At 37.0% G+C, this 27,527-nt stretch overlaps 2 protein-coding genes and 1 long non-coding RNA gene across 6 annotated transcripts; 2 read left to right on the forward strand and 1 right to left on the reverse strand.

Annotated features, from left to right (window-relative positions):
* The first annotated feature begins 3,224 nt into the window (after window positions 1-3,224).
* LOC115976907 (SPX domain-containing protein 4) lies at window positions 3,225-8,417 on the forward strand. Of its 2 annotated transcripts, XR_004088457.1 has the most exons (4): window positions 3,225-3,838; window positions 7,116-7,281; window positions 7,428-8,056; window positions 8,191-8,417. XR_004088457.1 is itself a non-coding variant. In XM_031098451.1 (3 exons), exons 1-3 carry the CDS (start codon window positions 3,524-3,526, stop codon window positions 7,910-7,912), a joined length of 966 nt encoding a protein of 321 aa, XP_030954311.1. In that variant the 5' UTR covers window positions 3,225-3,523; the 3' UTR covers window positions 7,913-8,167. The 2 variants fall into 2 exon arrangements, 1 of the variants encoding a protein (XP_030954311.1); XM_031098451.1 differs by lacking the exon at window positions 8,191-8,417 and having other exon boundaries at window positions 7,428-8,167.
* Window positions 8,418-9,423: 1,006 nt separating this feature from the next.
* On the reverse strand, window positions 9,424-14,835 carry LOC115976908 (phosphate transporter PHO1 homolog 9-like). 2 transcript variants are annotated; one of them, XM_031098452.1, is made up of 13 exons: window positions 14,124-14,832; window positions 13,454-13,793; window positions 13,300-13,348; window positions 13,147-13,218; window positions 12,927-13,056; window positions 12,372-12,492; window positions 11,905-12,163; window positions 11,716-11,820; window positions 11,581-11,625; window positions 11,047-11,196; window positions 10,655-10,933; window positions 10,413-10,552; window positions 9,424-9,807 (listed from the first exon to the last, which is right to left on the reverse strand). In XM_031098452.1, exons 1-13 carry the CDS (start codon window positions 14,707-14,709, stop codon window positions 9,708-9,710), a joined length of 2,376 nt encoding a protein of 791 aa, XP_030954312.1. In that variant the 5' UTR covers window positions 14,710-14,832; the 3' UTR covers window positions 9,424-9,707. The 2 variants fall into 2 exon arrangements, with proteins under 2 accessions (XP_030954312.1, XP_030954313.1); XM_031098453.1 differs by lacking the exons at window positions 9,424-9,807; window positions 10,413-10,552 and having other exon boundaries at window positions 10,794-10,961; window positions 14,124-14,835.
* Window positions 14,836-17,648: 2,813 nt separating this feature from the next.
* Window positions 17,649-20,788, forward strand: LOC115976909. 2 transcript variants are annotated; one of them, XR_004088460.1, is made up of 3 exons: window positions 17,649-17,983; window positions 19,225-19,313; window positions 20,550-20,788. It is a non-coding gene; the product is annotated as an uncharacterized LOC115976909 (long non-coding RNA). The 2 variants fall into 2 exon arrangements; XR_004088459.1 differs by having other exon boundaries at window positions 17,653-17,983; window positions 19,225-19,286.
* The last annotated feature ends 6,739 nt before the right edge of the window (window positions 20,789-27,527 follow it).

Consider the following 27,527-nt stretch of genomic DNA (forward strand, 5'->3'; position numbering starts at 1 on the left):
TCTTGATGATAGTGGCAGTACAGGTTCTGGTTACGTTTGGAAGGGTCTCCAGCCATCTTTCCCGGCCACCTGAAATAGGGCTCATCTCTTACTTTCTCCAGTACTTGTTGTACGGGCTCTCTAAATATGGCATTCACTGTTTACGGGTTACTCTGCCCGGCCTGTCGCGAAAAATCTCTCCTCGGCTGACCAAGGTTGTGCCGTTCCGACCTGAAATCATTTGTTTTGGGGTGGATAACCTTCTCCTTTCCCTTCCCTTGCAGCTGATCTTCCTCCACTCTTTTGTACTTGTCTATCCTATCCCTCAACTGATCAACGTTGGCGACCGGTTTACCAGTGAGGGATTTCCTTAAGCCATGGTCGGTGGGGAGGCCGCTTTTGAATGTGCTGATAGCGACAGCATCATGGTTGTCATCCAGGTCATTGTATACTTCTCAGTATCTATCGGAGTATGCTTTCAGAGTCTCTCCCTCGTGCATGGACAAGGACAATAGCGAACCGAGGGGCCTGGGGACTCTGGTGTTGGTGATAAAGTAGGAGCAGAAATCCCGAGTGAGCTGCTTGTAAGAGCTTACGGAATTTGTCTTCAGGCCGTTGAACCACCTCATCGCCATTGATCCCAAGCTGGACGGGAAGATTTTACACATGAGGGCTTCATTTTGCGAGTAGATCGCCATCTTTTGGTTAAATTGGCTCACATGCTCTACCGGGTCTGATCGACCGCCATAGATGGCGAATGCTGGTTGGTTGAACCGTCGAGGCAGCTTAGCCCCTTCAATTCTATTCGTGAAGGGGGACCTTGAAACCTGATCCAACGCCTTCTTCATGGCGTCGTTTCCCGAACCCTTGCTAGATGTGCTCTCATACTTCCGTACAGGGCGTGGTTCCTTTTCGTAGGTAAAGGTTTCACTTGGGGGGGTCCTTAACCTCTGTCTGTAACTCACATCCTCCGCATTAGAAGATTCGCCTGAGTCAGAGGGAGATTGTCTTCGCCGCACGCGCCGTAACTCCCTTTTTAGGTCATCTATCTCTCGCTGCATGGCCTGGTGACTATTTCGCCTCTGAGACACGTGACTTCCTATCTGAGTGTGACTCTGGCTGGTCCGGGTAGTATGCATACTTCCCTCATGGTTTCCCCTGGGGCCTGGGTTGACGGGGTTATTTTGCCTCTGGGACTCGGCGGGTTGTGTCCGTTGGGAATTAGCCTGGTGAGGATCCTTCTGGTGCGGAGCCAGTTCTGCCATGCTCGACCGTTGCACTAGCTGATGCTTTAGTTCTTCTCACAGACGGCGCCAATTGTAGTTGCACGATTTTCCTGGCCCAAGTTCTATTGATCAGGCCCTGGCTCAAAGTGCAACCCACAATAAATATTTGTAGAGGATGGGTCAAAGAACTTAGCTTCAGTGAGCCTATTCGGTTTGATACATGGACAACATTGTTGCAGAAAACCCAAGCACAAGAATGGATCTCTCACGTATATTTCTATTTCTTTAGTTCCTCATACAATATTTTTCGTCCCCTTCTTTGTGGGACTCCACTACATTATATAGTTCCTCTCCTCTCATCCCAACCTTACATTTGTTGATCATCCAAGCATCTACTTGAGTACCTGTCCCATCAGACGCCCTCATCTCTACCTTTGTGAGTTACAAAGGCCAAGGCGGTACTGTTCAGGGGTAATTTCCTCATTAATGCGGCCAAGAGGGTGGTTGGGGCGCAATTAATGTGGTGGCAGCTCCCCATGAGATATTTTGGATTTTATTCATTTTATATGTTGGGAGGATGAACTGAAGTGGCTGGGAGAGCTCCTCGTCTGGGTTTCGTGATGTCCGAGGAGGAATTACTCCTCGGACAGGCTTCCTTGGCGTTTATTGGGGTTGAGTAATGTTTCATACGTGGTTTCTCTTCGGACAGGACGCTCCTCGGACGGGCCTGAATTTGGATTTGGCCCATTATTTCTGGGCCGGGCCCCACAGGTATATTTATATTGGGTAAACTACGCATTTGGTCTCTATACTCTATATCATATTTCAATTTGGTCCCTAACATTTCAATTGTATCAATTTGGTGTCTAAACTTTTAGTGTTGTGTCAATTTAGTCATTGTCATTATCTCTTTAATGGAAATTGCTAAGTGACAAATGACCAAAATAAAAAAAAAAAATTAGTTTATTGCCATATCAATGTAAAACTTTTTTTTTTTTTTTTAATTTTAAATTTTGACTGTTTGCCATGTCAGCAATTTCCATCTAAAAGATAGTAGCAGGGACTAAATTGACACGGTACTAAAAAGGTTAAGGACCAAATCGACATAATTGAAATGTTAGAGACCAAATTAAAATATGAAGTAAAAGATAAGGACCAAATACGTAGTTTATCCAATTTTGTTTGACTTTTGTCTCTCTTATGTAGAGTGATTTGCCATTTGTGTGTCATCATTTATGGTTCAATCATCAATTACCCCCAAATAATATGCCCAAAAAAAAAAAAAAAAAATTAGAAGGCACTCATCATTCTATAAAAAAGAGAAGTCTAAACTCTAAAGGTCACAACATATTTGGAAATAGTAATATAAGGAAACATTTTTTTACTATTTTTTAAAGCAATTGTTAATGTGATATATATTGTGATTATTGAACAATAAAAATGAATACAAAACATATAGAAGTGATGTAACTAGCACACCCACACGATTGGTGGCCTAATAGAAAACGACTCGGACTTCCATGCACATTGCATAGGTTCAGGCACGTCCATCCACACTTTGTGTTTATGGGTGCCCTATCCAATTGTGTCCTGGGGTGACTTAGGTGTTGTTATGGTAACGCCCAGGCAGTGTAGCCACGTGAATTGCCCCCAACTCATTTTTTTCGGTTACCCCAAAAAAAAAAAAAAAAAGTAACTAGCACCTTACTGAATGATTGTAAAAAGTAGTTGTTTTAATGTCATTGCTATTACCATTTTTTTTTTTTTTTGGTTGAGAAACATTGGCTCCACGCTGTGGATCTTTCCATACCTTGTTTGTGGTCCACCAAGCACAAATCATTTAAAAATAAAATTAAATAAAGAAAACAAAGATCCAAATCCTATGATAGGATTGGATATGATGATGAGACGATATTCCAAAACACCAAGTCCATCCAAATATACCAAAGACAATTATAATAGTACTTGCACTTGTAGTAGCCTAGCAAGTCACAGCAAAGATTTGAGATGATACTACCCATGCTCCATGTCCTGTCTTGTGAGTTGAAAAGTTAAAGTACTTAAAAAATTATCTAATTTTCATCAATATGCATCACTTCCACTTCCACTTCCACAATATTCCAAAATTCCATCTCACCCCTTTCGGCCTCTTTTTTAATTCACTTTTTTTTTTTTTTTTTTACACCACACGCTTTAAAGGCCCAACAACATAGAATAGAACAATCAGCATACAACATACTCTTCTGTCTCAGAACTCAGAAAAACACATATACCATAATTACAGAATTTACAGCTCTCAGAATTCAGAGAGATATACAATGAAATTTGGGAAAGAATTCAAGACCCACCTGGAGGAAACTCTGCCAGAGTGGAGGGACAAGTTTTTGTGCTATAAGCCCCTCAAGAAGCTCCTCAAGCACTTTCCAAATCCCACCCCAGATTTCAATCTTCATCAAAACCATCACCATGATGATGATGATAATAATAATATTAATAGTATGGATGGCCTTGATAACCACCTCCCAACCTTGGTGGACCTCCAGGAATGGTTTATCAAGATTCTCAATGAAGAGCTTGAAAAGTTCAACGATTTCTATGTTGATAAAGAGGAAGAGTTTGTCATCCGCTTTCAGGTTTGGACATTTTCGTTCTTTTTCTTATGTTTTCATGTGTATTCTTTGTAGTTATATATGTGTTGGCAGTGGCAGAATCTAAGAATTTTTGCTTGGAAACATAATTGAACTCTATATATGTACGCATATTGTATATACATGTATGTCTATGTGTTTAGTTGGAAATTGTGTAAATGAAAAAACTTTATGCTTTATGTAAGAGTACATATTGTATAAAGCGTAATGAAAAATTGTTCTTTAAAGACTCAATTTTTATTGCAAAAAGAAGAGAGAAATTTTTTTTTGAATGTGAATGGTATGTTTGTATTGTCTCTGTAATATACTTATAGCATTATTCTCAATCATGAGATACTTTTGCCTTCCATGAAAGTTTCAACATCTTGAATTGTTGAATTTAAAGATTGTTTTTTATTAGATTTATGGAAATTATAAGGTATTAACAGAATTTCACCCCCAACCTTTCCACCTAGTTCTGTCCTTGTATGTTGTAGCTATAAGTTACATGTATGTATGTGCCTTGTAATTGAAATAGGTGATTGGGATTTGCAAATATATATACCAATATATAGAGCTAAATGTATATATATGTGTCTTCCAATTTTAATGCGTAATTGAGACTTGCAGGTTTTATGTTATAACTGATTAGTATCATCGAATGTTGGATTATTGAAGTGTGTAGAAAACTTGAACCCCATGTAAGTTGGTAACTGGAAACTTAAATTATGCACTGCCTAATGCTGTTAAAAACTAATTGGGAGGTACGAGTCTTCAACATAGTCTAAAGGGTTTTAGGATGAGCTGGACAGGAGTAGATTGTCTGGAATGTAAATGGAAGAAAAAGGTATTTGAATGTGACCACCTTTGTCATCTTGGTTATTTGTGAGATGGGGATGATTGGAGAAGTTATTATGCATAGAATTAGAGTAACATGGATGAAGGAGAGAGTTGATTGTTGTGTGATTTAATGAAAACCTATCAAATCAAGTAATCTTTGTGTAAGATGGGTTGTAAAGAAAGGAGGCTTTCCTGGAACTGTTTTACCTTACATGTAATAGGGACACTTCAGTAGCAGATCGTATGCAATTTTGTAATGGCAGTGTACACTGAGCTTTGAATTTTATCAAAACAGTTCAAGACTGGAGTTGGATTCTTTATTTTCTTTCTTGGACCTAATTTACTCAACTTTGGTGAGAGGCAGTGGAGAGTATAAGTTTTGTTGGATCCCATCTAAACAAAGGGGCTTGAGGTTAAATCCTACTATAAAGCTTTAGTCCCGATTGGCGAAGTGTTTTTTCCCTATAAAAGCATTGGAAAGCCTAAGGTCCCGATAAGAGTTGCATCCTTCTTGTTGGCTGTAGCATTGGGAGAATCTTAACTATAACAACTTGAGGAAAAGACATATTATCATGGTAAAATGGTGTTGCATGTGCAAGGGGAATGGAGAAACGGGTGATCATTTACTTCTTCATTGTTCTATTGTCAGTTGTCAGATAGTTGTGGACTATGGTTTTTAGCCTTTTTGGGGGTTCAATGGGTTATGCCTAAAGGAGTAATTGAGTTGTTAGCTTGTTGGCAAGGCGGTTTTAGTTGACACTGGTGCATATAAATTTGGAAGGTGATTCCTCATTGTTTAATGTAGGGCATTTGGCAGGAAGGAATTCTTGTAGTTTTTTTTTTTTTTTTTGATAGGAACGAACTCTATTGGATCTGAAATTGATGCTTCTCAGATGCTTGTTTCAATAAATGGTTGCATCAGGATTGTTTTCTTTTTTGAACTTTTAGATTTGGTTGATCATTGCAACTTTATTATTTAATTATGGGTGTACCTATTGTGTACTTCCCGTGTGCTTGGGCTATGGCTTTCTCTTGATTTAATAAAATTTGTTACTTATTGAAAGGAGTATGCATGTGGAAAAAAAAAAAACTGAAAATTAAAAAAATGGAGATTATGTGCATCTAAAAAAACCAACTTTAGAACCCTTGTTTTTTTGGGGAAATATATCTAGTCCAATTTTGAATGAAAAGGTGCAAAATTTAGAACCAGTTCTTTGAACAATTTTTTTTTTCAAAAACAATTAAACCTGTTGTATTGTTTCTAGCTGGCCTGGTTCTATGACATGCCCAACACACCTTCGAAATATCAAGAAGTTTATCAAAGCACCACAGGTAATTAAAATCTTCTTCATAGCTTCTGGTTGGACCATTATTCTCAAAAATGCCTGACCTCCATTATCAACAGTAACTAAAATAGGATTTCCTCAGATGGTCCTATTTATAACCCATGAATTTATATTTGATACCCATTCCCTGAGAATCAATCAAACTCAAATTTGATGGATGATCCACTCAATTAGGGAAAATCAGTGAATTAGTTGTGATCTGATATATTTAGCACAAATCAGTGAACAGCTTTTCAATATGTATTTATGTAATGCACATGCATGCACACACGCTTGTCTGTTAAAAGAATTAACTACAATATATGGTCTACCCCAGATAAATAAGTTTTAAATTGAATTTAGACAAACTAAATGTTAACCCAAAAAGGTTCTAACTTCAGTCTGGGTAATTTGGATATAAAACAACACCAGTTTAAAATTGAACTTGTTTTATCAGAACTAAACTAGTTTTCTGGTTTTCCAAACACCCCTTCCCCTTAACAATCTTTATTTCTTCATCATCTAATGAATAAAAAGAATTAGTTCAAAAACTATCTTCTTAGGAACCATAGAACCTAGTGTAATTGTACTTGTCTTAAATAGGATAATTGGGGATCAATAGTATCTTCAAAATGGGTCCAGACTTTATGTTCTTGGGTTTGGACAGACTCCTGGTTGTGACTCTTCTCATGCAATTTTTTGCCTCCTAACTCAAAATCACGTGTGACTTATCATTGTCATAACCACTGCCCACACATTCCCCATCATTGTCACACATGATGATATTGTTTATCATTGTTCAAGGTGTAGAATGGGCTCTGGTGGCTGTGATGGCCATATGGCAGTGCTACTACCTTATTACTGCCCTAAAATTTTGCAAGTGCCCCATTAAATTGGTTGAATTTGTTAGTGATAAAGTGATAGTCTCATGTTTTGTCTGTATCAGACACTATAATAGATTTAAGTCTGCAATGTAGTTATTTATATGGGAGCCAACTGGTCACTGGAGAATCCTAAGGGATGTTATTTATATTGCTGTTTTCATATCAGAATGGCAATGTATTATCCAAGTATGTAGCACTGTTCTTCATTGATTCTTATTTGCAATTTTTTAACAGGAACTGAAGGAAAGAATAGAGCGACTTAAGGAGAAGAGCAGCAAAGGCAGAGTTTTTACATCAGAGAGTGAATTTAGTGAAGAAATGATGGAGATTCGGAAGGACTTCGTAACAATTCATGGGGAAATGGTGCTTCTAAAAAATTATAGCTCCTTAAATTTTGCAGGTACAACATTTGCTTCATTTATTCTCCTATTCTAAATTTAACTGGGGTTGGTAAGGGATTTGTTGCTATTTATGGGGACATGATGCTGCTAAAAGTATATACTTTTGTCGCTTTCTAAATCCATTTCCTTTCTTCTGCTTCATTAGGGCTAGTTAAGATTTTGAAGAAGTATGAGAAACGAACTGGGGGACTGTTACGTCTACCTTTTGCCCAACTTGCCCTTCGTCAACCTTTCTTTACTACAGAACATATTACAAGATTAGTCCATGAGTGTGAGGCAAATCTTGAGCTCCTATTCCCATTGGAAGCGGAAATTATTGAATCTAATCCTTGTACACAAGACCAATCAAACCCACCACCATGTAATGCAACAAAAAACTTATCTGAGACATCATCAACTCTTGGAGGGGAAACCGTGTATCTATATCGTAGCACACATGCTGCAATGAGAGCCATACAAGCCCTTCAAAAAGCAAGCTCCACCAGCAATCCATTGTCATTCTCAGCCTTCTTGAGAAACCAGGATGATGAGGGTACAGGTGCGGTAACTGCTGAAAACTCTGCTGCAAACTCATCAGCCTCTTTGCCGTATGACGAGGAGGATGATCAAGATGATTCCTATTGTGTGTAAAAGGAACTTTGTCTCTATGGTTGCTGTAGTGCATCTTCTTTTGACTTCTCTAGTTAACAGGTTGGAATTGAATAATAGGTCTTCATGGGTGTACAATCAGTTCCACACTTCCACAGCCAAATAAATTGTTATTCAAATAAATGGGTTAGTAACATGTCTAGCATTATCTTGAAAGTTTTATTTGGCAGATTCAATTACTGTATATGGATGTCTTCATATAACTACACTCAAGTAGTCCAGTTGTTGATGGGTTTATCTTTCAATTTTTTTATTAACAGGCAGTTTGAGTATTAAGAAAGTGCTGCTACTTAGGATCTGATGGAAGCAATCTACAGTCCAAGACCTCAACCGTCGCTCTAATCATCAATCTCTCTTTATTATCCCTCAAAGGCCACTAATTTTTCACTTTCGTTTATTTTCCTTCTAATAACCATGATTTTAAAATGTTCTTTTTTGACCTCATGCAGTATAATGAAATTCCTCAGTCCTCACATTATTCCATAAATACTCCTTTGCCCCTCAAGTTTGTTAGTGGAGAAAACTGATAAACTTTAAATTGACGTTCATCAAATTCAATTTTAAAACTTTGATGTTGACATGGTGCAATTCTTGTTTGATTTATAGGGCTCTAAAAACTGAATTATTCTTGATGTTTACATTTTACTACTCTTGTTGAGTCCATCTTATTCTTAGAACACCTGGACTACAATGAAAGTCGAATATGTCTCAGGAAAATCTCTCACATTTTGTGATGGGTTGTAGAGGTTTGATCCCACAACTATGTCCCAGGGAATGGCAAGGATAGCTATGGAGCACAATCATGGTGGTAAAAAGCAATGGGTAGCAGGGCATAATTTCTTTTTATTTATTAGTAAGTTACACACACACCTAGTGGGTCTTGAACCCACAACCTCACCCTCCAACTAGTGCTTACAAGAGGAGGAGGTGCTAGTTGAGCTAGACCTCATTGGCAGGTATCTAGGCATAAGATGTGGCTGAAAAACTCTTTGAACTCCTTGCAGGAACATGCATAAACATAGTCATATACTAATCAACCCACCAGAAACAGTAAGCGGGGTCATTATTTGAGCCGTGCCTTATGTAAAATTGTAATCTTTAAAAACATTGAACAATCTACTGTTGGCAGGTCAGTCAAGTAATAGAGTTTTCATTCATAAGCAGCCAGCTTTTCTAATAGGGCAAAACTCTGAAGTAACACAGTCTGGGCTGTAGATAAGAGGATTTCCCAAGACCACTTGGTTCCTTTTCCATTCATTTTTTCTATACCACTTTATTCTCTTTTCAAATAATTTCAATCAACTACTTTTAATTTCAATCAACTACTTGATGAAAAAAGAGAAGTGGTGGTTTTAGGAGTAATCCATCAGAATAGCTAGGATTATGGTCTTGTTTGCTGTTTGATTATCTGCTTTAAACAACAATAATAGTTATCTAATTATAATCTTTTGTTATAAAGGAAGGAAATATTTGGGCCCTTAGCATTGCTCAGTTATTTATTCTTGCTTCAAATCTGGTAACTGTTAGTGCTGCATATTGTAGAGTCAAGCTCTGCACATCGTAGTCAAACCCAATAATTTGTATTGACAGTAGAGTCTATCAATATACTCTTTTCTTTTTGTTATTTCTTATCTAACATCTCAATTTCACTCAAAATTTTAAAAAAAAAAAAAAAGAAAAAGAAGAAGAAGAGAACTAAAGAACATTAAGTAAAAAAAATAAGACATATATGAAAATGATGATCTCAGTTCTTCTGTCATCTTTCTTCTGTACATGTCTATATGTCCTTGTCTTCATCGTCATCATAGTAAAAAGGTAGTGGTACTGACTTGAATGCCCGATACTTCCCAACATTGTTTAAGTGTTCATTCTCCAATCTGATCGGTTCAACATAAATTTCTCATTAGTATATGAGGAGGTTTTGGAGCCTGGAATGTGCCCTAGACAGCTCAAGTTTAGGTCTATGCTTAAACCAAGTCTTGTAAGCAGTTCTGAAGCAATTGAGCTATGCATATACTGCTAAAGAAAAGAATTTATGCATATTCTAACTGATTTGCATGTGGCTGCAACATGACCTGCTGTTTGATTTTCTTAACAAATAACCTAATCTTCATCAACACCTTAACTAAGTCAAAGAATAGTTCATTTTTATGTACACAAGGGAAAGGCAAAATGAGTTGTTCATTTTTTTGCCCTGCACTCTATTCTAGGCCACATCAATTTATTAGTTAGATGCCTACAGTGCTAAGGAAAACATTACTAGCCAGAAAGCTTCTTGAGTTACACAAGTGCATATCAGCACAGTAACACTTCGAAAAAATATGTAAGATTTATGCATTGCATCTCTTGTAGAGTGCTCTGGTTCTTGAGGTATATCAAAATTGCTAGACTCCCTTATTCTATGCTGTAATTACTTTCAAGTTGTTATATTTGTGCTAATAACTAGTAAGAGGATTGAATATTACAAATTAGTATAGCATACCTGAAGAAATTCCAAATGCCACGACGAAGGATCTCCAAGCAGGCAACTATCGCAACCAAGGCTTGTCTATGCAAGAAAGGGGTTTCCGTAAAACCTAAGACTGACTGCATCCAAGCAAGTCTGAGTACAACATTTAATACCTGCAGTTAACATTACCAAAAGTTGGCAGAAAAAGAAGATGATTGGATTAAGACTCTTCCTTCAACTACCATCCCAACCAAATGAAAATGCAAGACACTTGCCATAGCTACAAAGTAAACACTTCTGTTTGACACAATGAGTTTATCTCTTAGCCATGGATTTTTGGAATTCCTTTGCAGAAGACCCCAATCTATGACAATGTCCCAATATGTAGCAGCCATTGTTGCAACACCTGAACTGGCTGCAGCTATGATCCTCCAAGTCATCACCCTTTTTAAATCATAACTAGTCCTCATGGCAACTGCAATAAGTATCGAGAAGTATTTCAACCCATTAAGCCCTTGCATTGCATCTTTCTCCTCCACGAAGCGCCGGAGGCTCTAAATCATAACACTGTCGTGAGCAAAACTGTTGCCATTTGTGTTAAAGATGCATGTGCCACATATCAAAGAAACCTAAAATTAGCAGCTAGTGTTGTTGTTGCCCTAACTACCTGAAGGAAACGGATTGAATATGGAATGATTGCTACAATGAAATAGAAAGTTTGAAAAACACCACTTTCTTTGCACTTGTTTGATCTTCTTTTGAAGTCACCCCAACCATAATAGCAAACATAAAATTCCAAACTTCTGAAGGCTTGCACCTGAAATTATATGACAGTGTGTTAATTGGAGCCAGCAAGACATAAATCTTCATGAATGTTAACATATAACTTGGCCAATTTGCATTACATTTACGAGGGAAACTAGGATGAAAAAATATGTATTTGTAATAAATAAACGTTGAGACCAAAGAATAATCATCAGGACTTACTTGGATTGATCTAATTATGAAAAGAAGTCATACATCAGATAAGACAGTTGCTATCCAAATCTATGTGCTTTGTCACAAAGTTCAAAGATTGAAGGGCAAAATATTAATCAGGAGGATTGCTTACGATGTTGATCTTGAAATAATTCACCATGTATACAAATTAACTCAAAAGCATGACAAGTATCAACATGTTAAATTAAGCCTGATGCCTAACCTGGCTAGTCAGCTGGTCTGCCAAGAAAAAATCTGGAAGGGTAACCTTCAGATGGAAAAAGAGAAGAATAAATTTTTGTTTCTATTTTGATGGAATTGAATGATATGTCTGTGCAGAAATTCTTATCCCTACTACCTTGTAAAGAGGAGCACAAAGACAGTGTAATGTAGATTGGAGGAGGAAGAAGCGACTTGAACGGAAAATGATATTGAAAGGACACAATATTATAAGAAGAACAACCTGCAAAGAAAGATCAATAGTTCAACTCATCAGGGTAAATCTTGTTATATGAAAAGTTCGATTATAAAGATTGTGTAATCTTACAGTAAGTAGGCCTAAAGGAACTAATTCAGTTAAGGCTTTGAAACTTTTTGTTCTCGGGTCCATCTCCATATCTAAATTTGAGATTACTCCAGCCAATGCCAATACAGCAAGACCTGAACTAAGAAGAAATACTTCTCTGTAACCTAACTCTCTTCCTTGCTTAAAGCCAAAAATAAATGCATAATTGATTCTATAACGCCTCCAGAAGTATAAGTTTGCGGAGTGCATGAGCATATGAAGGACAATGAATCCAAACAAACTGCAAAAAGGTGCACCAAACTTAGTATACCAAATAACGTCAGTATGCAACTTTAGGAGAAAGCTACTTAAAGTTTAAAAGCAAACAAAGGAACGAATATCATATAAACAAAAATCATTAAACATAAAAAAACAAAATGGTTTGTATAGGGGAACATTTTCTCTAAATACAATATGAGAATAACTTTTTTCAAAGACCTGGAACTTACCTGTAAAGAGGAAACATGTTTTCCATATACTGAGTACGCCCCTCGTTCTTCATGAGATCTCTTGCATGTACAAGCACAATGATGGCTATTACAAGTGCAAGTGAGAAGCCAGAAAAAAAACCTGCAGTTTTTTAACATGTAAGCAGATTTTATATAGATTGGATTTATGACAAGCATAGACAACAGCTAATTGATTGAAAAATCCGTAGCCAGCCCCATAGTTTGAGACCATGGCTTTTTTGTTGTATACATGATGGCTAATCTCTATTTTTCATTCAAAATTAAGGGAAAAAATTATGCAGAGGCCATTGAACAGCTTCGGAACTCTATATCACATACTAAAACATTAAAGTAAGCAGATGAAATTTTAACTTAACTACTCTGAGATTAAATGAGACACTTGAATATGATCAATCAAATAAGCCTCTATTTCTACATCTTCAACTTTGGAAATTTTCTGTTATATCTTGTGCTCAACCCTCCCTAACTTTGCAATATCTGTACAGCATTTGCGCTAAAGTACATAGCACATTTTCTTCTGCTAGCACATCTTACCTAAGGAAAACGTAATTCTATGTCTTTCCCTTCTGGCTTTAGGTCTTAATGTGTCCATTCCTTTTCTATGATTTCCATTTGCAAAGTGCTTTATAAAGGTAACCTCCACCCTTTCCATGAGCCTGGTAACCTATGGAGGTACAAGATGGATAAGAAGGCAAAGTTTCATAATAGAATCCTTTCAAGTAACGCAAGCTGAATTTCCTGAACAATTACGAACCTCATCAGAGCTACCAATATAAGAACTGTCCACCATCTCCATGTATGTCTTTGACGCATTCCTTGAAGTGATCTGTGCTAATAAAGTTAGTATGATCAAAGTAAAAAGCTTGCAGTCATGGATTGATGAACTAGAAACATAAATTTATTAGACCTTGTCATACTTCTTCATAATCTTTGAAAATGCCAATTGATTCAAGAAGCTGTCACATTCATTAACAATAGGGTCAGTTAAGCTCAACTAAGAGCATTGAAAAGAAAATTCAGATTGTAGTTAATCATATGAGATTTGAAGAAGGCCATGTTACCAATAGCTTTTCAGAAGTCTTAGCTTTTGGTAGAATTCAATAAAAGCCTGTGTCATTTGTTGTTCTGCTTTCCTTAGCTCTTTCCTGCTGAATGAAAAGTCTGAATTTGAACTCATGAGGATGCCTTTCAAGGTAGACACTGGAGTTTCAGGTGTGACATTGATCTTTACATGATTCAAAATGTCTAATGAAGCTCGTCTAAAGCCCTTTATCTCCACCTTGTTTCCTTTGGACTTGCTATGCTCACAAGCCTTTTCTATATGGTCTTCTTGTTTTTCATCTTCTAAATTTCCTTCACTGCTCATCTCGACTTCTTGAATCGCATCCATATGAGACAGTCCTTTACATTGGAAACAATGTGGAATTTTAAAGGTATGCAAGACTATTCAATCATCAAAAAGTAATCTTTAATCTAATTCAAATAACTATCCCAAATTTATAAGCATTTGCTATACTAATTAACAGAATATCTCTCTTTTTTTTGGATGAGCAATACTTGTTTTAACTAAGGTTATATCCAATGCACAAAACTCCCACTTTTGTGGGGTCTGGAAGATTGGATTGGTATCCAACCATACCCCTAATATACTTTGTGTTAACTACTTGACCAAAAATGCAGGAAAATGAAACTAAATACATATCTGGTCCACAGAATATTGATTCCTCTAACCTGGTTTTCTTGCATTTATGGAATGAGCAGCCGTGGCTGAAGGTGAGGACGCCCCATTGCTGGAAATATTTCTTGGATCAGATCCATTAAATTCCATCAGAGGATCATCTACCTTTATTCGAAGTGCAATCAAAACATCCATCTGCTTGGTCAATTCATTTGCCTCCTCCATCACTGCCTCCACCTTCTTCTTATAAAAGTTGATGACTTTATTAAACTCATCATCAAGCCTCCTAAAAAACAAAAGCTCACACTCTCCCCCCATTTCCGAGCTCATAAGGAACATGGTTTGGTAGTGCCTTTCAGACTCCTCCTCTTGCTGCTGCACTACTGCATTAACTAGAATTACTTCGTCTTCGTTCTTCTTGGGAGAGCTTCTGTGCCGGCTAGTAAGCCCACTGAAAGCTCTATAGAGGGACACCCTTCTCTTCAAAGACCCTTGTGAGGTTGATGCCTTTGGTGTTGATGGGTTTCTCTTCTTGAACTGCAGGATATCTTTCAAGACGGTTTTGAGATAGTTGTAGTCCATGTATGCTTCTTGCCATTCCTGCACCATCTGTGATGCAAACTCCTTTCCAAACTTCATTTTCTTTCACAAACAACCTCTTCTGCAGATCAATGTAGATGCTAGTGAACAAACATATAGTTAAAGATATGAATTGAAGCTTTAGTAGTCTTTGCATTAATGAGCTTATTTATGGGTCCAGTGAATATGGTCAAGAAAATATATTTACCTATTATTGATATCCTTTTTTAAAGCTTGACAGTATTTCTTCCTTTTTTAAGCCTGAGAGCACCATCTATATACTTCATAGAATTTAATGTCAAGAAGAGCCAAATGATCATTTTCTCCAACACGTATAAAAGATTATGATTACAACACATACCATAAAAAACTAATGTGAAGGCTCCACTCCTATATCATAATCTATAACAATCAATCAGTTGAGAAATTGAGGCATCTTTATTATTAATTTTTGCTTTAGTTGTAAAGATTATTGGTCTCCACCAATCATGATAGAGATCCTTTTTGTTAAAGTGAATATAATCTGGTCGGCCAAAACTCAAGAATGTCATGCATGTATTACGTATATCCTGCAATCACGGACTAAATATTACTATTAGCTCATCAAGCCTCTTGTTTCATTCACTATTTTTTTTTTTTTTTTTTTGAACCACATTCACTATATTTAGGAGTACTCAAAATAACGGAATGAAATGGAATATGGAGTATATAGTTTTATTACTATTATACTACCTTTGATCTTTTATATGTTTATTCAAAATGTTCTTGTAAATGATTTGGTTAGCAGTTAACGCAAGTTTTTTTTTTTTTACTTTCTCTAAAAAAAAAAAAAAAACAAAAACAAAAAGGGTAACATTTGATTTTAAGGCAAGTACAGCTGTGTCATGTTCATATTTTAAAAGGTCAATTCATGCTAGTGAAAAGAGGAAGCTGAGCTGCTGAGTTATGTCATATAGGACAAATATTAAAATCTTCAAGAACATGCAATTCGTTGAAAATCGAATCTGCAATCTGCATATCAAAGACAAGTATTAATGATTTTAGAGAAAGAAATAATAAGGGTCAGGGAAAATATGAATCACTCATTGAAAATATCGAAGCTATTAGGTTGGCCATGATAGATAAACTGAATGCCAAGTTGTCCCACCGTGTTGAATTTTTTATTTTTTTTTTATTTTTTATGAAGACCGTGTTGAATTAATATTTTTAGTATTCTCAAAAGATTAGGTGTGTGTTGGTTGTTTATATGTCTTTATATTGTTTACCTAATCATTTAAATTGAAATAACATGTACATTGGGATTTGGGACTACCAAAAGAATCATGCTCTTAATTATTTATATAGATTGTCAATTGGTGGTCTGTGTGTGAATAAAGTTTTTTTTTTTTTTTTCTTTTTAAAGCATAAAAACAGTTAAAGGTCTTGTAGCTGAATTGACAACTCCCTATGTACAAAGTGTTTGAGAATTTAGGGGAGAAAGGGTTCGAACTGTCAACATGTTGTAATTATTTCTTAAAAAAAAAAAAAAAAGAGCATAAAAACAAAACCCTATAAAATTTGCACTAGTAAATCATGTGTATTTGCTAAAAGGTCAAGACACAGTCATGAATCATGACCAAATTCAAATAATAATGTGGAGTAAAATTGGAAAAAAAAAAAAATCTTACAAAAAAACTGGTTCGATATTTGTTTCTTTCTCCAAAGAAAAGTGTTTAAAGTATTGGGCAAATTACTTCATCTTTTTTCTTTTTTTAAGAAAGAAAGTTACATTTAATTGCATATAATTTAACTATTTAGTTCTACCAAATTTTTTTTTAACTATTTAGTGACTATTACAAATTAAATTAAACTTTATGGTCTCAAAACTTTCTAGTTTTAAATGTTTTAAAATCTCAACTATTTTCAGCAAACAAAACATATCAAATTTATACTTCTGTCCATTTTTCAAGTAATGTTGTTTGAGTACATCTGGGCAAAGCCGTGAGTTGTACTAATAGTCATACTGTCATAGTGTGAGATTGTTAGGTTTTAGATATTGGCTAATATACCATGTGATAAATCATGTATGAAGAGGTATGGTGAATGTTGATGCCAGAGGCTAGGCTCAAAGAAAAACTATTTTCAGTTTTTTTTTTTTTTGGGCAAGACATTGTATTTTTATTAGTTTATTGTATTTTAATATAGACTCTAGCATTTAATTGGGTTAATTAAGATCAATCTATCTATATCTATTTTATATATATATATATATATCTAAAAGTTTATTGTTGTTACACTTTTATTGAGTCATATCAACGACCACATCATTCATACAAGACAATATTTATGTGGTTCAGTAATTTACCCACGTCCACGAAGTTACAATGATTTCACTATTCTCAAGAAAAAAATACAAAATGTGATAGTACAGTTTTCTCTCTAAAAAACAATATTAAACCCTAATCTCCAAAATTACAGTTTTTCTATCCTACACACAGGATTCACAATGGGCTACCACACAGCCCATTGTGAAAATCTCCCACACAATGTGTAACATCCCGACCCAATTTTTATAATTAAACTATGTGTTTAAGTGGTTAAGTATTATTAATATTTTAAGCCACTTACTTACAAAAATTAATATAAGAGTATTTAATAAACATATTATTTTATAATGTCATTGAATAAGAATTTTAAAGATTATAAATAATTGAAATGACTATTTTGTATTATAAATATATACTTGGTATGTGCAAAGCTATATTAAGTGGTTAAGTTATGAGATATATATATATATATATATATATGCAAAGTGATATTATTTTTGTAGAAAAATATGAGTGTGAATGCAAGAAATTATTTTGATAGAAAAGTGAGTGTGAATGCAAGAAAGTTGAAAAGATGAGTTATCCTCCCTTTCCTTAGCAATATACATATGGCACACAAGATATTTTGCTTGACTTCTTGACTACACCAAGAGGTTCATCTCTTATTCTTCTTTCCCTATTCCTTTTCTTTGTCTTATTTCTTTGTTCTTTCCTTTTACTTACACGGCAACACTTCATTTTCTTCTTTGACTTTCTCAAAGAAATAAGACTCAAGAAACTCTTTTGCTCCCATTTCCCACGGGTCCATGCAAATCAGAAATTTGCACCTTACTTTACTCTTTTTCTCTTAAGGAAAGTGCTAAGAAGCTCTCTTGAGTCTTCCCTCAAGTCCACCGGTTCACATACCAAAAGAAAGCTCATTTCTTCTTCATATTCTCTCAAAGGAACCAGAAAACTCTCTCAAGCTCTCTACCATTCTTACATGAGTGGTTCTATGTCTATTTTCCCCCACAAGAACCATAAACTTGGTAAGGATTCTAGCTACTCTCCTCTTAGAACTCATGTTTTCCTTTAAATAATTTTAGTAATGGTATTTGTAAGTATATATATATATATATATATATATATGCTGTTTTAAGAAGCTTTGAAGTTGTGTTGGGGATTTGTTGAAGGGTAGATTAGGGTTTTTACTAATTAATGATTTTATAGGCTGAATTATGATTCTGTTTTAGTGATTTGAAGGTTTGATGATATTATGGTTTATTTAATGTTTAATAACATATTTTAGTATGTTAATTATTGGTATAAAAATACCAAAATGAAATTAAAGCCTATTGCTCTTTGTTGATGATTTTGTAAGAATATGTACTGAAGCTGTCACTGTGACAGATTCTGTGTTCATGCATGTTAAATTATGTATTAAATTGTATATAGTGAATTTGGATGCTAGGGATAATTCCTATGAAACCTAAGACACTTGTGGTTGTTATTGAATTGGTCTCACAGCATTTGGATTAATATAAAAATAATGGTTTAATTTCCAAATTGCATGAAATTCTGTCAGGACAGATTTGAGTACGTTGTCTTGTATGATTTTTAATAAATCATGGGTTTATGCTTTGACTCCAAAATTTTTATGGTATATACTGGACATATAGGGGAGTTGTTCTGTAAAATTTCGTGACAATTGGATATGTTTGGACAGCCCGTTTGTATTTTACAAATGGGGCATATGCTGCTGGAATAGAACAGTGAACAGTAAGGGACATGCATAACTTTGTGGATTTAATTCTCAAGTTAGGGTGAATGTTTTGAGCTATAATTTAATATGATTACCTTTTGGTATGTCTCAATCGTAGATTAATTTTTGTGTAACTTGTTATGAGGTTTAGTACTCAAAGGAAGGGGTTCTAAACCATGCAATGGTTGTATTTATGAAGCTGTTTTGCCCGACGTGTTGTATGCTACCATATGAATGTATATAGTTACACGAACATGCTTAAAATATTTTATATTTATGCATGCATTATTGCCCTAACCTCAAAGCACCTTTTGAAATAAAGCTAGCTCTTCTAGAGATATGGGATTAAAATAAGAATGTTGGTTTCTCTAGGATTTTGTACTTGTTGTTGAGGAATGTATTTTGTTTGTGGGAACCTCATTGAGGTGGGATTAGGATTTCCTTGATTCTAAGAAATAGCTTTTGAGACGAATGTGAAGTTTATGATAAGGAATTATGGATAGTAATAAGTTTTGATTTATGGTTTAGGAGTTACCAGTATCCAAGTCTAAGCTTCTTCGACTTTAGGCTCTCAGTTCCTCTGCTTTCAGGTAAGGGATAAGTTATATGGGCATTTGGTAAGTTATGAGGTTATTTTAAAGTATATTATGCATTAAAATGTTTCTGATTAGAGATATGACATGTAATCATTATTCTAACAAAAATATGTTCATGAGTTTTCGAAACCTTATGTATATGACTTAAGCATATTAATGCCATTACTAAGTTTCACGAACATGATGTTTAAAGAAAAGAATGGAAATTCTTTTATTATGAAATGTTATGCAAAATAAGAAAATTTCAGTATGATGTAAAAGTATGAAATGTTTTCGGGTTATGTCCTCTGGTGATCTGAACTCGGCCAGTAGGGGTTAATTACTGGCTTTCCAAGGAAAAATGTTATATGTTTGGCCATTTAAAGCAGAGGAAATGGGGTTGCCTGTAACTCTAGGCCATTTAAAATAGAGGAAATGGGGTTGCCCGTAACTCTAATCTGACTAAGGCCTTCTCCCCAGTGTATACGGACGGCGGGGAGGAACAAAACCTGGAGGGGATGTGCCATCAGGCCTCCCAAAGGGGACAATATCATACACACGGGAGCACCCAAATGTGATGAGGCCTTCTCTGTACAGACTTATCAGACATGGACTAACCAATATGTTATGAACAGCTATGTTATGTTATTAATCATGAGAGAATTATTTTGTTTAAATGCATTGTGAAAAGTGAAAGCTCTCATGGCAAGAAGAAGTTTATGATAAAAAGAAATGTTGTTCATTAAAGATAAAAGTTTCTGAAGTTATGTTGTGTTATAAAGATAAAGTTTCTGATGAAAGTACAAGTTTATGTTTAAAAGTTATCAGATATCTGTTTTTATGAAAGGTTAAGTTTTATGATCGGTTAAGTTTTATGATCATGAAAGTTATAGTATTTTATGAGAAGAAGTTTATAAAGAAAAGTTTTCTTATTAGTCAAGACGTTCTAGTTTAACACAAAGTTGCCGATTATCTGATTCAAGTTAAAATAATTATTTTGTAATGAGAATATATATATGGTGACTTTGTAGGAAATGAAAGAAGTTTAATCTGAAAGGTTTTGGTAAAATTATTCTGATAAGAAAAAGGAGAACAATTATTTTCTATGAAGAGCATATAAGTTATTCTTGTGAATAGTATAAAATACTATGCATGAAAAGATATTCTCCTATACGAATATTCATAGAATGAAATGATTTGATTTACATGCATCCTTATTGAATTCTTATATATCTTACCTTTACTGAGCTGTGTAGCTCACCCCTTCCACTCTTTTAGTTAGCAGGTTTTATTTTGGAGCAGAGGGAGCCTTAGTCGAGTTTGAAAGGAGCTGGTTTTAGTTTTATATGTATAGATCCTAAATTAGCAATTTGATGTTTAGCTTTGTAGTATTGTGTATATTAGGATCTAAAGAAAGTTGTGTACTTTAAAGTATTAAGAGATGTATTATATGAAAGTATGAAAATTAAATGATTGGTGGATTATGTTATATTTTGAGTACAGTGTAGATGTTCTGACTATCAAGTGAAAAATGATATCAAGAAGTAAAGAAACAAGAAAATTATTCTGAAATGAAAAAGAGAAGCTTTTGGAAAAGTTTTGTAAAAGTTAAGTTGGTTCTTGTTAATATCAGGTTTAAACTTGATATTGGCATGCCGGTCATGGTCACAAATTCGGGTATCGGGTTTGGGGCGTTACACAATGGCCTCCGCTTTATAGACTAAGTCTTAGAAAATCTCCCATTAAAAACCGTAACAATATTATTTCAGGTCAGGTTATGATCCGAATTAAATACAACTAAGTTCCACACAGCCCAACATAATTTTCACACACACACACACACAAGGTTATCTCTCTCTCTCTCTCTCTCCCTCAAATTTTTTTTTTTTCATTTTTTGGTGGAATTTTTTTTTATTTTATTAAACTCATTATCAAGCTTCTTAAAGAACACAAGCTCATACTCTCCTCTAGTTTCTGAGGACATAAGGAACATGGTTTGTAGTGCTTTTCAAACTCCTCTTGCTTGCACCGAATTAGTCAAAATTACTTTATCCTCATTATTTCTTGTTGCAATAGGTTACCGCAACAATATGGTTGATTATTATAAACAACATTATCGTCATTATTAGCAGCCACATAACCCGCATCATCCGTTAGATAATCATCAAAATCTCTTAATATTGCATTTGGGGTTCATTCACTTCATTTTTATTGGCATCATAAACTTAGATTCATCACTAATATTATGAACTTTTTTATCATTTTCACCTAGTAAAAAAAAAAAAAAAAATTTATATTTACAGTTTTCAATTTGGGCTAAGACCACTAGCTAATCTGTTTATTACATTTTTTTTTTTTTTAATCAATTTGGGGCATTTGGGCTCCATTTGGAGGCCCAAAAAAGAATTTATTTTTAGAATTTTCCTTTATATTAAAGGATTTTTAGTATTGTGGAATCGGGATCTTATAAGATCCTAAGATCCGGATCGAGATACTAATAACCATGCTTATATGAATATTTGGTGCAAAATATTTACAATTGGTTCACAACAAACTGGTAAGCATTTAGAGCTACCCCAAAATAACCTTCCTAAAATGTAGAGAAGCACGTACAAACCAAAGAAAGAAAGAATTGAGAACATAATTAATGAGACAGTGCAAAGGATAAGCATTTATCTTCTTGTACCCCACATTTGTTTTACATCTATGATCTATCATAAGTGCAAGTAGCCTAGCTGCCTTGTCTGATCAGAGAAGATGTCTTTATTGGCTTATGCAAATTGCAATAGCCTAGCTAGTTTTACATGGACATGTTCCTGATAAGTGATAGAGTCATGTTTAAAACTGGTCACATTTGAGCGGTGGATTGTTGTTTCTCAATGAATGTTTGATGAGTGATGACTTGGCTTTCTTTGAGCTTAATGTAGCACCCCTTTTGGCTGTGAAATGGAGTAAACGGGAGAGAATGTAAAGGGAGTTGATTTAAACCCGGCTTTGCAAGAAGTTGTATGTTGAGTCCAACCTATGAGGAATGAAGTTTAAAAGATTCCTTATTGGCTTTGGAATCCTACTTAGATGTATAGGTGTTCTTGGGAGATCCGGATGGAGAGTGTTTATTTAAGAGCCATGATTTAAACTTAAGAGAATGAAATCTAGGATCTAGATTGAGCTTAAGTGAACAGCCACCTCATCAACAAGGATAGATGGAAGACAAAGAGGCTCGAATCAAAACATTGGATATCATAGTGACAAAAATCCAAAATTTTAAAAATAAATGGGCAAATTCAAAATGACACGAGGTTACAATTTGTAATTTAGTCTAAAAATTAAAATGAGAGAAACATACAAAATTTATGTATAAATTATTCTTTTTTTTTTTATATAAACATGTATAAATTATTCTTAATTCTCAATATAAGTGATTTCTGAGTATTTATAATTGTAAAGTAATGTGATAAACTGTGATTGAAGCAACGTTATAAATCCGGAGTTACGTTGTAACTCTTTACATTTCAAAATTTTCATTTTGACTTTTTATGTTTTATTATGTTTTCATATTGGACCTTTTATTTATTTCTATTAATTAATTGATTGTTTATAATATGTTTTTCATGTTTTTTGCTTTAAGTTATAACAATGAAATTAATGTATCTCACAATATTTTAGAGCTAGTTTTACATCTTTCTCAAAAAAAGGGGAAAAAAAAACTAATTTTACATGAAATAATTCAACACGAATGACACTTAACTTTTAAATTATTCTTCTAAAAATACTCTTTAAATTATTAATGAAAATAAACATGTTTAATATAAAAATTGTAAGGACTCGATTCGTGACGAACCGTATCGGTGTTGGGCTCGTACGTAAGGAGGCCCATACAATATCATTTGTAGAGCGTGGGTTTGAAAGGCTAGGCCTTGGTCACCAGGCGGTGGGTTTTCTGTGGTGTTCATACATGGTTAAGTTTTCTTCACCCCTGGAATCTTTTTCCTGGAGGTGGGCTGGGAGGCTCTTGTTTCTGGTCATTTTTCCCAGCCCCTTTATTGGTGCACCTAACTTTTTATTATATAGTCCATCTTGGTTGATCCTAGCCCTCCACTTGTTGGTCAGGCAGGTGCTTCTTTCTGTGTCCTTCCCATCAACCGTCCCCTCTTACTTTCTATTAGTTGCTAGGATCGAAGTTTACACCGTCCAAACGTCTTTTCTCATTAATCGGCTCTAGGCACTGGCAGGTGCATTTACTGAGGATGGGACGCATTTTCCTTGGTCCAATTTTACACCTTGCTTCCCTGTGGGCCCCCTTCCACTCACATCCCCTTCAGGGGGCTGTTTGGGGATAGCCTTCACTAACACGCTGATTTTCCCATCGAAGCTCTGGAGTGCCGAGGACAGGGTAGCTTCTCAGCCGTTCCCCTTAACACCCCGGCCATTGATCATTCGTCCTCGGCAGGAGGCCTCCTCGGCACGTGCCCTGGACCTAGATAGAGTTTGGGCCGGATTGTAAACTTCTCGGACCCACAATAGCCCCTTAAAATCCTGCTATCCGTCTCTTCGGACGGATAGGAGGGTTTTGATGACATCAGAGATCTGCCAATACCTATCAATCCTTGTCATCTATCGGTTCCCGAGGTTTTTCACCTGCCCAAGGCACGTTCCTAGAGCTGTTGGAAGGCGAAACGTGGCCTCATTAAATACGGGCGGCTTTGTGCTTCCCACATTCTACGGTATGATGGAAATCGAACGGTGATGATCTTCTGGTCTTTTTGGGCGGGAAAAGGTGTGCAGTTACCCTAGAAAGTATAAAAGATTTTTTGGGGACGGATCCGTCTCTTCAGTTTTACACTTAAGAGTTTTAGTGCGCGTATTCTGGGTTCATCTGAACTTCCGCCCAAATTCAAGTCTATCTCAGGCACATAAAGCCTATCCGAAGCGTAATTCTTCTTTTATGTAAGTTCCTTACCTCCGTTAACTCGTACTTTTTCTTTTCTGAGTTTATTTCTCTTTGGCTCCCTTTCTTTCCCGTCGCGGGTTAGGTTTGTTTTAGTAAATGACGAAGATGACTAAACTGAGATTGAGGAAATTAGTCGATACTGAAGAGGCAATGAATAAGTTCATCGTTGATTATAGGATTCCCCCCAACGTAAGTTTGGAGCACTGTAAGATGGGGGAATGGCACTATAAGAGGGGAACGGGCGCGGTGGTAATTCCCGTCCTCGCCTTTGTTAAGGGAGGTATGAGAATCCCTATGGGGCCAGTGATGAGGGGTTATCTCAGACATTTCCGTTTAGCCCCCACCCAATGTGCCGGCAACGTTTTTAGGATTCTGGGGTGCGTGGACGCTTTAAATGAGAAGATGGGGTTAAGACTGACCCATCATGATGTGAACTGGTGCTATAACCTCCAAAAATTGAAAGGGAAAACCTACTACATGAGGTCGAGGGACGAAAGGGTTCGGTTGATCCAGTGCCTCCCTCACTCCAACAAGGGACTAAACAAGGATTTCCTAATCGTCTCTGGAGAATGGCGTGATGGCGATCCATGCCCCATAGTAGAAGGAGAACCAGGTGGGGTACTGGGAATGGAAGGGGGATAACCCTTTACGCCATTCTAATCTAATGTTGTTCGATATTTAACCATGCATATGTGTCTGTTGTTTTTTCTTTTTGTAGATGAACACGCCTACACACAGCATTTTCACTTAGTCAATCGGGCGGACTTGGAGACCGTTTTACAAGCGACGGTTTTCGTGAATGACAGGGATGGCCAAGTCCGAGCAGCTCACAAAATACTAGGGTACCCTCCTGTTCAAAAGTCATTTGGGGATGCAAAGCACGTGATCAGTGCCCGCCGTCCTTGGCTTCCTAAAATTACCGTAGTTGAGAAGGGATTTTTAATCTCCCAAGAGCCAGCTGTCCCCGAGAATATCCCACAGGTGGGCCCCTCTTCGTCTCGTTAAGCAGCAGAGGACGAAGGTGAGCCAGATCAACCTGAGGAAGGGTTCGGGGTATTTGACCTACCCCACCAATCAGAGGACCCTCCTGGTGACATAGGTGACCCAGTCTTGCCCGAAGCGGAATTGTCGTTAGTAGGCACCTCTTCTCAAGCCAAGATGGGAGTCAAGAGAATACCCTTGACCCCTCTTCTCCAACTCATCGAGGGCCAACCAGGGAAGGATACACAAGAAACACCACAACCCGATGCTCCTCTTCCACCACCTCGGCCCCTTACTATCCAAACCAGGTCATCCTCCACCAAGTCCCAGCCACCATCCACCCGCCCTGAACTTCCCACTTCCTCCCAACCAGCTCGGCCTCCTCGACCTGAAGGCGCTGATTCCAAGAGAAAGAGGAGCCCCAAGGGCAAGGGCGTTGTGGACGAGGGAAAATTCCAACCTCCTAAGGAGAAGGATGAGACTCCGCGCACAAAACAACTGAAGATCGGACACCAAGGCAAAGGCAAAGAAACTGAAGTTCAAACTTCTCAAGGCAAGGGGAAGGGGATTGAGTCCCAGTCCCTACCGAATGCCTGGCTTCCTGCCCCAATGCTTCACGGGGGTCCACTACTGGAGACGGCCTCTCTGAGGGACCTTGGAGACGGCGAGGGTGGCTACGTGGCGGATGCATTAGGGAGAACTATGTTACTCCCTAATGACATGGATGAACTGAGGAGAATGAGGATGCAGGAGGTTTTCCTCAGCACCAAGAGGTACTTGGGCATGGTAAGATTTCTTCAGACCTAACACTTTATTAACTCTTGCCACTGGTTTGTCACTGACTACACGCTCATCTTTCTTGACAGGCTCTCCAGGCAACCTATAGGATGGAGGAAGAAGTGCATGACAGGAGTAAGGCAGCCGAGAATGAACGCAAGAAGCGCATAACGGCCTCGAAGACTCTCGAAACTTCTGAGGATGAACTTGCCAAAGTCAAGGCTAACTTAACAATAACTACCCGCGAGAGGGATAACGTCTCGGCGGGCCTAGCTAGTGCCCAAAAACAGGCCAAGGACCAAACCAAGCGCGCACTTGAAGCCGAGGACCAGTTGCGAATGGCCAAAAACCTGATCGAGGTTTTAAATAAGCAGCTGGCCGCGGCTGTGCATGAGAAAGGAGTGGCAGAATATGCCCGTGATGAAGCCGTAAGGGCAAAGCAGGAAGCCGAGTTTGCCAGGAATGAGGCAGAGGCTGCCAAGAATACGGCCGAGGATGACGGTTACAACATGGGAGTAGCTAAAACCCAGGCCACCCTTAAGGCACAGATTCCTGGAGTGTGCAAGTTTTATTGCTCCCAGGTTTGGGAAGAAGCATTGAAGCAAGCTGGGGTGGATGCTTCATCTGATTTGTGGAAGACGGAAAGCATATTCTACCCGGCGGCCATTCGTGAGGCCACTTCTTCCAACCCCGCGGCTACGGATGATTAACTCGAGGAAGAAGTCACTCCGTTGGAAGACTTACAGGCCAGCGGTTCCTCTAGCAAGGCGCCCAAAGAGGGAGTACTTCAGGATGTTATAGTGATATCCCAGCATACGGACCCTGAGGCACCTAAAAAGGTTACTGAGCCCGTGGTTAGCATTCAGGTGTCTAGTACAGAAGAGCCAGCCACACCTGCCCAGCCACCACAGGCCATTCCCCTTGCTGTGATCCTTCAGAGTACCAGTGCTGACCCTGTTCAACCTTCCCCAGCAGGGACCATCCTTTCAGGCATCGAAGCCGATCCCGTTCCTTCCTCTCAGGACGTGACCGACGAAAAAGCAGAAAAGTAGAGGTCCTGGCTAGGCTTTTGTATTCGCTTTCTGTTTTAACGATTAACTTGTTTCTTTTTATTTCAAAAACTTCCTAATTTATTGGCGATTTGCAAGCATTTGAACATGTATATATGAAATCTTGTTTTTCCTTTTTCCTTCTGGTTACATCGTTATCTGCCCTCGTGGATACGCAATATTGTTTATGAATTCTGCGCTAATTCATTTTAACATGTACGAATATCTATGCATGCAATACATTCATCATCATGTTCCTCAATCCCTAATTTACTCGCACCTGTAGAGGCTTTAGACTCATTTCTAACCCTCATTTAATGAAGGTATAGGCACCATTTTCAACTTCATGCATAGTAGTTAGGTCAGTCTTAGTGCCCATCCAAGTAGTTGGTTTCCCCATAGGCTTGAGTCCGAGGACCATGCAATGCCTTGGTTCTGTCCAAAACCTAGTTCTCCTCATCCAAGTAGTTGGTTTCCCCATAGGCTTGAGTTCGAGGA

The sequence above is a fragment of the Quercus lobata genome, chromosome 2 (assembly GCF_001633185.2).
Source record: "Quercus lobata isolate SW786 chromosome 2, ValleyOak3.0 Primary Assembly, whole genome shotgun sequence".
NCBI lineage: Eukaryota > Viridiplantae > Streptophyta > Magnoliopsida > Fagales > Fagaceae > Quercus > Quercus lobata.